General features: G+C 29.4%; 1 protein-coding gene across 1 annotated transcript in view; it reads left to right on the top strand.

The window, feature by feature from the left end:
• Nucleotides 1-10,691, top strand: part of LOC113365394 — a gene marked incomplete at its 3' end in the record, with an annotated part of 33,451 nt that overhangs the window by 20,502 nt on the left and 2,258 nt on the right. The window contains exons 2-5 of the mRNA XM_026606965.1: nucleotides 6,200-6,314; nucleotides 6,411-6,608; nucleotides 8,426-8,562; nucleotides 9,137-9,318. Of these exons, the coding sequence (XP_026462750.1) occupies nucleotides 6,200-6,314; nucleotides 6,411-6,608; nucleotides 8,426-8,562; nucleotides 9,137-9,318 (632 nt within the window). The remainder of the gene's footprint in view (nucleotides 1-6,199; nucleotides 6,315-6,410; nucleotides 6,609-8,425; nucleotides 8,563-9,136; nucleotides 9,319-10,691) is intronic.

Raw genomic sequence — 10,691 nt, forward strand, 5'->3', positions numbered from 1 at the left:
CCAGAGTGCGGCCCTGTCCAAAAATTAATTTAAAACGGGGCTTCCTGTCTTAATGGTAATGTGGTCGGGTAATTCATTTAGACAATCACACTTCAACTTCAACTGAAACGTATCGCTATTTTAATACAACGTTATAAAAAGAGGAATTATTTTGAAACTATCTTCAGACTGTTAAAAATCAGAATTTTTAATTTTGAAAAAGAAAAAAGAAATTTGGTAATCTACTCTAAAAATTATTTAAAAGAGGCTTGAAACAAGATTAAAATATTAATAAAAAGAAAATTGGTAATTACTAAATAATGTTACTAAACGAACTACTAGAAAGTTGCTTGCAAGGTATTTAAAACTAATTGAATTACTAAAGTTACTAATCTATCATCATAAAAAGTTAAGTTACTAATATATTATTATAGTTCTAACATAAAAAGTTGAAAGTTACTAAAGTTACTAAGATATCATTATAGTTCCAACATAAAAAGTTAAAAGTTACTAATATATCATTATAGTACCAACATAAGAAGCTAAGTTACTAAAATTACTAAGATATCATTATAGTACCAACATAAAAAGTTAAAAGTTACTATATTCACTAGATAAATTGTTTTTGTTTTTTATGTTAAAATATATTGTTTTATTTGCAATAATCGTTTCTATTTATCAATAGACAATTTTTTTTTTGCACTATTTTACATAATACACAGTAACTTGTGTGTTACCAGTAGCTGATTAGTTAACTACGTATTTAATAATGTGTATTTTATTTTATAATTTAATAATTAGTATAAAATAAACTAATTATATAGTTTATAATTTATGAAACAAATTTAAGGCTACTATAATATTATTGCTGATGGCGTATTATATTTTGAAAAAAAAATGTAAAAATAATAAAAATGGATCTGCAAGAATGAGATATGTCTTATCATCCAAGATACATCCTCATCTTTCGCCCTGAGAAATTATGTTTGAATTATAACATATATATTTATTAACTTCCCGTAGGATAGATACAGTAATAGGCCAAAAATCGAAAATGAAAAGTTTCGCATGTCTTCACGTTTGACAGGTTTTTGAACATTTTGGCCTCAGAAACCTCAGAAGAAGTGGATGTGTGTGTTTATATGTACGTATGGATACAATTTTTTGTCCATGTTTTCCGGCGCACGGATCAACCGATATGAATAGTTCAAAAAACATTCGATTCCTATTGATAAGGAGATGTGCTGATTAGTGGGTAGGATTTGAATGATCCAAAAGACATTCAATTCGTACTGATGAGAAGAAGTGGGGATTAGTTTTTAGCAAAGGCAGGTCCAGACATTTTGAAGATACAAAGCCAAATGTTCAAAAAATTGCAGGTTTTGAGAAAAATAAACATCCGTTTTGAATGATTTTAATTTTAATTCTGGCTAAAGTTCTAAAGCTCACTTACAGACTTTAAATGCATAATTTTAACTTTTTAATTCAGTTTATATAATTCTTATAAATATTAGACAATGTAACAATATTTATAATAATCTATTTGAAAACATTCAGTATTTGAAGGAAAGTTCCAGCAATTTGCTTTAAGGCACGATGCAATACACCACTAGTTTATAATTTATAAACAGTTTCATCCGCTGTATTTATATTGGTGGCGTTCTTAGCTAATTTATATTTTTTTTTATTTTTAATCCGGAAGTACCAATTGACTTTGCTCTCAACTATTCGCAAACTTCATTTAGATATATATATATATATATATATATATATATATATATATATAGGGTATCCCAGAACTCAACGTCAAGCCGAAACGGGGTGATAGTATTAACCTTATTTGTCCTAAAAAAAATTATATTACTTTGTTTGAAAATTGAGCTTTTAAGTGCAACCTGGAGCTTTGGTGATCATGACAATTTTTTTTTAGTTATTGTGGTTAATTTCTATTAATTTCGTTTATTTAAATTTAGAAACTATAACCGTGAATAAACATTACAGGACCCCATTAAAAAATAATAACAATATTTCCCCAATTTTTGAAGAACTAAAACTTTTTGTTGAACTATGGATTTAATTTTTTTTCTGAATTTTTCCGAACAGTTAAGTGTTCTGTGACACCCTGTATAACAATTAGCTATAATCAATGCAAACTGTAACTTACATTGGTACATTTTTTATTTGCTATTTTTCTTTTTTTACATCTTTGCCAGGATATGTATAGTAGGACCTTTTTGTCCCACCCAGGTGTAAAGTTACTATGCGGTTTTGAAATAAAATTTCACCTTTCTCACAACCTCAGGATTAGCACGAATTTTTTAAGACTAAAAAATGGCCAAATCGGTCAAATGTATTCTGAGTGGTTAAATATTAATTTAGAAATATGAACGAACAGCACTCTTTTTTTGCTCTGATATATTAAATAATATTAATTTTACAAACGTTTTGAGATCAGTGTATTATAATTTAAAATATAAAATATGTATCATCATAAGTGTATTATAATTTAAAATATAAAATATGAATATTAGAAATAGAATTACGTGTTAACTCTTCCAACTTTTTGTTCTTACTAAATGCACACATACGTATTGTAGTAGACTGAAAACTTTTGACTGACTGAAGGTCAATTTGGTGAGTCATGCAATATCAAAAAGGAATGAGAAGGAATAGGACCTTAGGAATAAACAGCACTCTTTTTTTAATTCTAATTTATTAAATAATATTAATTTTACAAACGTTTTGGGACTAGGTTTGTCTTATCACCACTGTTTTATAATTTGAAATTTAAAATATGAATATCTAAAATAGCACCATATTCCTGAAATGTATGTTTATTGAAGTAATTTGTATTATTCGAGCTTTTCGAGGTTACTATATAAATGAAAAATATTTTTATAGGCAATACAGATACTACAATAGCTCAAAGAATGAAACTGTATCGCCAGCGAAATAGTCAAAACAAACGAGCAACCAATAAACGTATGTTAATTTCAATTACATGAAGTTCTACAAACACAATTACATGATAAGTGAAATTGTGAAAACATTTCTTTATTGGAAATTCAAAGAAAGTTTACATGTTTCTCTTTTATGATGGCTATGAAGACTAATTTTATTTAATAAATTAGTGCCCTATTCCTTTTCATTCCTTTTTGATATTGCATGACTCACCAAATTGACCTTCAGGCAGTCAAAAGTTTTCAATTCATATATATATATATATATATATATATATATATATATATATATATATATATATATATATATATATATATATATATATATATATATATATATATATATATATATATATATATTTGCCTGATCCGCCTCTGTTACGAAAAAACTACTCTTATTACAACTTGCATTCAGGCATTTTTTTAGTCAGTGCGTTTTGCTCTTTCGCCATCTGTGTGTATGTGTCGGAACTAAAAATAAAATACTAGCAATTGTCTGTGAAAAATATAATGTGCTTTTATTTAAATAATTTTGTGTTGTTTTAATGAAATAATAGTTTTTGAAATGAGGTTAGAATCTTATATATTATAATTATTGACTTTATGGAAAATATTTTTGGCAAATGATCAGACAATTTTGCATAATTGTTTTTTTTTTTTAATAATTTTTATTATCATTTATTTTTTCAAGTTATTAATTTTTAAGTTGCCTGTTATTTGTCAGGATTAGAATCATTCAAAAATATTAAAAAATAGACTATTAAAAATCAGTATATTTAAATCTAATTAATTTCTAATTTGTGAAATTAGCTTTTTCATATTATTAATAACAAAGTTGTCTGAAGATTGCCTGAGCATTAAAAAATCAGACTGTTTTGTCAATACTACAATTGAAATACCATGAAATTATGCTAATTCAATTAATGTTCGATTTGCAAATTAATTTACTCTTATTACTAATATTCAAGTTGCCTGAAACTTTCCTGAATATTAAATATTAGTCAAGCATTAATTATCTAAAATATTTATTCTCATATTTATTATTATTATGATTTGAGTTTTCTGTCAGGTCTTTAATTTTTTATTTAAATCAAAATTTTGTTGCTTGAATTTTGAGATAAAAATGAGATTTGCCTGACATTCCTGAAATGATTTTATTTTGGATAACATTTGATTAACCTTATTCATTTAGTAATATTATTATTAATTAATGTAGTAATTTATTAATAATTTTGAAGATAAATATTTACAAAAAATCAGGACCTGCCTGTAAGACATTGTTGCATTAGATATTTTAAAAAAAATCAATAATCTTCGTCAGGCAATTCATGGGCTTGCCTGAAATAATTTTTAAAGTTTATATAAATCAATGCTTGAAATAGTCTCAAAGATATAACTAATTATATTTAATGCACTTATACTTGAACGATATGAAAATTGATTTTTTATTCATCACGCAATTCGTAGACTTGCCTGAAACAATTTATAAAATTTATATAAATTAATGCTTGAAATAGTCTCAAACGTAAAAACCATTATTTTTAAAGCACTTATATTTGAACATCATATTTTTTTTATTCATTTATCAGGCAATTTGTAGATTTGCCTGAAATAATTTTTAAAATTTATATAAATCAGTGCTTGAAATTGTCTCCGAGATATAACTAATTCTTTTCAATGTACTTATATTTGAAAATTATAAAAATTGATTATTTATTAATCAGGCAATTCGCAGACTTGCCTGATATAATTTTTAAAATTTATTCAAATCAATGCTTGAAATAGTCTCAAAGATATAACTAATTATTTTTAATCTACTTATATTTTAACCTTATAAAAATTGACTATTTATTCGCCAGGCAATTTATAGACTTGCCTGAAATAGTTTTAAAATTTATATAAATCAATGCTTGAAATAGTCTCAATGTTATAAGACATTATTTTTATTGTACTTATATTTGAACATTATAAAAATTGATTATTTATTCACCAGGCAATTTGTAGACTTGCCTAAAATAATTTTTAATTTTTTTTTCAAATCAATGCTTGAAATAGTTTTAAGGATATAAACTATTATTGTTTATATATTTAATTATTAAAATTAAGTGATTATTGTCAGGCAATTTCTAGACTAGATTTATTTTTCAGGCAATATCTGAATTTGCCTGAAATTCTTTTTCCAGTTGTTATTTTAAATAGTATTCATGATACAATTATATGTTTTTATTATAATTACAAAGCATTAGACAAATTCTAAATTTAGTTGTCAGGCAAATTTGAGACTTGCCTGAAATTATTTTTAAAATTTATATAATTCCAATGTTTGAAATAGTCTCAAAGATTTAAATTATTATTTTTAATGCACTTTTATCTGAACATAATAAAACTTGATTATTAATTCATCAGGCAATTCGTAGACTTGCCTGAAATAATTTTTAAATTTTTTTCCAAATTAATGTTTAAAATAGTTTTAAGGATATAAACTATTATTGTTCATATATTTAATTATTAAAATTATGTAATTATCGTCGGGCAATTTCTAGACTAGATTTATTTTTCAGGCAATTTCTGGAGTTGCCTGAAATTCTTTTTCTAGTTGGTATTTGAAATAGAATTCATGTTATAATTATATGTTTTTATTATAATTACAAAGCATTAGACAATTTCTAAATTTAGTTGTCAGGCAAATTAAAGACTTGTCTAAAATTATTTTTAAAATTTATATGAATCAATGTTTGAAATAATCTTAAAAAATATAACTTAAAGATATAAACCATATTATATATTTATATATTTAATTATTAAAATTGTATATTATTCTTCCTATTACATCAGGCAATTACTACACTTGCCTGAAATTATGTTTAAAAGTATTTAAAATGAATATTGAACAGTTTCGAAGTTAACAGTTACTGCTTTTAATATGATGATATAAAACATTAGATAAATGCAATATTTGTTTTTCAGGCAATTTCTGGAGTTGCCTGAAATTATTTTTCTAGTTGGTGTTTGAAATAGTATTCATATTGCAATTATGTGTTTTTATTACAATTACAAAGCATCAGACATTCTAAATTTAGTTGTCAGGCAAATTTAAGACTTGCCTGAAATTATGTTTAAAATTGCAATTGAATTCTATGTTTCAAATATTTTAAAAATGTTAAACAACTAATTAAAATATTTTGTTAATGAACAGTGTTTTCCTATCAGAGACTTGCCTGAAATTATCCTAAAGACCTCATAATTTTCCTCTTTCTCAGGTTGGTATACCGTCAGCGCAAATCTTCTGTCCCCAGGAAGAAAATACGGAAAAAGATCGACAGGGACAAATCCTGTGACGTCATGTACGAAATGACGTCATCGTGCTCCTATCAGGTAACAAATATGCCAATTTATCTAAGGCAACATCTAAAATTTAATTACTAGTCTTGTCATTTATTGGACCTGTCTCAATGTATATTTTTCCATTAGGCCGCCCTAGATCTGAAACGACACCACCTGTCGACTACTTCATCAGCCACTTCCCAGATTCAGAACCAGCACTCTGTCCTGACTGGAGGTTCCTTGAGTGACGTCATAAATGGGGTTGGAGGTTCTCTCAGTGACGTCATCAGTGGAGGTCTTGGTCAGATCAAAACCGAACACGACTGTATTGGCGGTCTTGCACAGGTGAGATAATAGACATGGAACAGCAGGACTTGAAGTTAGACATAAATCACTAAATACACAAGACAAGACAACAATTGTTAGTTACCAGACCTTAGATTTGATACTGTACATAAGACTTTTTTGGACAATGGTCAGTAGGAACATGATACTATACAACCAGACAAGACCAAAGAGATGAGACACGACCAGATAAGATAAGAGAGATGAGACACTAGATTAGAATCCAGACAATTAGATTGTTTGGAGACAAAATTGAAGCCAAGACACTCTAGACACTAGCCATTAGAAATGAGACATAAAACATTAAAAACAAGATACCAAATACAATGTACCTTGACACTAGAAACTTGGAGTAAGATACACAACATTAGAAACCATCATACAGACCATAAAATCTATTTGGGTAGAGGGTTGGTGTCTTGGGTCTGGCGAGTTGTGACCACTTGGTCACGGGAACATGATACAACCAGACAAGGCAAGAGACACGAGACACTAGATTCTAGACATAACATTAAAGCCAAAACACTCTAGACACTAGCCATTAAAAATCAGGCATAAAACATTAAGAACAAGATACCAAATACAACATACCTTGACACTAGAAATGAGGTACACCACATTAAAAACAAGGCACTAGAAACAAAACACCATAAACAAGACATCAGGCGTGATGGAGCATAAAATCTATTTGGGTAGAGGTCTGGTGTCTTGTGTTTGGTGAGTTGTGACTACTTGTCTTATTTTTTATGGCGTGCAACGAGAAAAGCACCATGAACAAGAGACCAGACAGGATGGAAAATAAAATCTATTTGGGTAGAGCTCTGGTGTCTTGTGTCTGGTGAGTTGTGACCTCTTGTCTTATTTTTTTTATGTTGTGCAACGAGAAACAGAACACCATAAACAAGACACCAGGCAGGATGGAGCATAGAATCCATTTGGTTAGAGGTTGGTGTCTTGTGCCTGGTGAGTCATGACCACTTGTCTTGTTTTTCATGATGTGCAGCAAGAAACAAAACATCATAAACAAGACACCAAACAGGTTGGACCACAAAATCTATTAGGGTAACGGTCTTGTGTCTTGTGTCTGGTGAGTTGTGACCAATTGTCTTGCTTTTTTATGATGTGCAACAAAAAACAAAACATCATAAACGAGACACCAGGCAGAATGGACCACAAAATCCTTTTGGGTAGAGGTCTTGTGTCTTGTGTTTGGTGAGTTTGACTACTTGTCTTGTTTTTTTATGGTGTGCAACGAGAAACAAAACACAATAAACAAGACACCAGGCAGGATGGACCATAAAATCTATTTGGGTAGCTGTCTCGTGACTAGTATCTTGTTTCTGGTGTGTTGTGACTACTTGTCTTGCTTTTTTATGATGTGCAACGAGAAACAAAACACCATAAACAAGACACCAGGCTGGATAGACCATGAAATCTTTTTGGATAGAGGTCTGGCGTCTTGTGTCTGGTGAGTCGTGATCTCTTGTCTTGTTTTTTTTGTGATGTGCAATTAGAAACAAAACACCATAAACAAGACACCAGGCAGGATGAACCAAAAAATCTATTTGGGTAGAGGTCTGGTGACTTGTGTCTGGTGAGTTTTGACCTTTTATCTTGTTTTTTATGATGTGCAACGTGAAACAAAACACCATAAACAAGACACCAAACAAGATAGACCACAAAATCTATTTGTGTAGCGGGCTTTTGTCTGGTATCTTGTTTCTGGTATGTTGTGATCTCTTATCTTATTTTTTATGATGTGCAACGGAAACATAACATCATTTTAATTAATAAAATTAATTGTTTTTTTTTTCAAGACCGTCACCGGTGGCGACTGGACAAGGTACGGGTTGCACCAGAGTACCTTCGAGCAACTCAAGCAGAGTGTCGAGAAGGCGAAGGCAGCGCTGCAGGACAGGACGGCAGGTCTCCTAAGCACTGCCAGCGCATTCAGGCAAGTATAAAATAGAGTCAAACTTAGATATTCTTAAATACATACTGTAAATATGAGACTCAAGACATTCAACACACAAGTCTCAGTTCAGAATGCTGGCAACATAAGACTCTAAATGCAAGGCCTAGTAGTCTGAACAGAAGATATATTCATAGACTCTAAACGCAGGGTACATATGACTCCTAATATAAAACATGAGACTTTAATTTAAGGACACTAGACTTTAAATACAAGAACAAAGTCTTTGAAGAATACAAGGTCTAAGACTTGAATTATAATACACAGTAATTTGTTACAATTCAAGGTCATGACTAAAATTCACTTGGCTGTAATTACAAATTTCCAAGCTTGAATTACAAGGCACAAAAACTTAAAAGACGCTTCAAGACTTTTATTGCAATACCCAAGGCTTCAATTACAAGGCCCCCACTTCAATTTCAATACACACCAATCAAAACAACAATACTTTTATTACAAGGCACAATATTTTTATCACAAAACTCAATTTTTAAGCACTATATGCATTATTTCTTTATCGCTAATAATAAATTTTTATTACCTGTTTCTTTTACAGTGACATCTACAATAGCACCCGCCTATCAGCTGACACTTTATGTTCTTCAGATGCGACGACAGCGCCACAAACGTCGATCAGTACAAACAATGTGTCGCAACAACAACAAACTTCACGTCATAACAACTTGACGACACGGAACAGCGATAGCCAACACAATAATGATAAAAACACTAGGAACGGTGAGTGAAATGAAAAATAAATTATTAACTTCCCGTGGGGTAAGTTATAGTAATCGCAAAAATTGAATATAAATTTTTTTATGTATCTTTACGTTTCAAAGGCTTCTGAACATTTTGGCATACCTTAGAAAAAATGAATGTATATGTGTGTGTGCGGACACAAATTTTTGTCGACGATTTCGGGAATACGGATCAACCGGTTTGACTAATTTAAAAAACATTAGATTCGTATTGATAAGGAGAGGTGCTGATTAGTTTTTGGCGAACGCAGGTCTAGCCGTTCCGAAGATACGGTGCAAAAAGTGCCAAAAACGATAACTCAGTTTTTGAGAGAACGGAGCGTCCGATTTGAATAATTCAAAAAACATTTTACTTGTGTTGACAAGATGAACAACTGAATAAATTTTTCGAAAGACAGGTCCAGCGGTTATGGACTCTAAAAATCTAAAATTTTTCAAAAATAATTTAAAGTTTCAAAAAATTCATATTTTCGACATTTTCGAAAAAAAACAAATTTCAAAAAATACCAAAATTGAAAAAAAAATCGATTTCTTACAAAAATATTCAGAATATTTCGCAATTTTCAAAAAAATCGAATATTTTCAAAACTTTTCAAACTTTCATAAAATTTTGAGAAAAACGTTTTTTTTAAATTTCAAATTTCTGAAATAATTCAAAATTTTAATTTAACTTCAAAATTTAAATTTTATTTCTAAATGATCAAAAAAAAAACCATTTGAAAAATTTTCAAAAAAATTTCAGATTTTCATAAAATTTTGAGAAAAACGTTTTTTTTAAATTTCAAATTTCTGAAAAAAATCAAAATTTTAATTTAATTTCTAAATTACCAAAAAAATATATAATAAAAAAAAATCATAAGTCTCTACAACAACTTGGTATACTCTAAATTTGCTCTCCAGCATCAAATTTTTCTTCCTTCACTAAAAATGATTTACCATGAACGTTTCGATCATTATAATAGCCATCGTCAGTGATTTCATGTTTATATTTATACGGTGTGCATGTCGCAGGCAATTTAGAAAAATAGAAAAGAATAGAAATGATGACAATTGTTATTGTGTCGTTGTTCACTTGGATGGAAATCAAAAGTCCCCTAATAGAAAAAATAAACAGCGCGTGCGCGCACACCCTAACAATTAGGGAAGGATTTTCTCACACATGAGATGATGCATGTGAGAGAGACAACGGAGGCAGGTCCATGGGGAGAGGAAGTAGAGAAATAAGAGAGTAAGCTAATCTACTCACTTGACTTCCCGGTGGAGAATTTTATGTTTTTACCAGAAAATCCGACTTGCCAATTTTATGTGTTTTCGACCTTCCAAGTCATTCAAAATCGTTTGGCATCGAAATTG

This window comes from Ctenocephalides felis, unplaced genomic scaffold, assembly GCF_003426905.1.
Source record: "Ctenocephalides felis isolate EL2017-DRISC unplaced genomic scaffold, ASM342690v1 CF-g0.4_SCAFFOLD_00980, whole genome shotgun sequence".
Classification (NCBI taxonomy): Eukaryota; Metazoa; Arthropoda; class Insecta; order Siphonaptera; family Pulicidae; genus Ctenocephalides; species Ctenocephalides felis.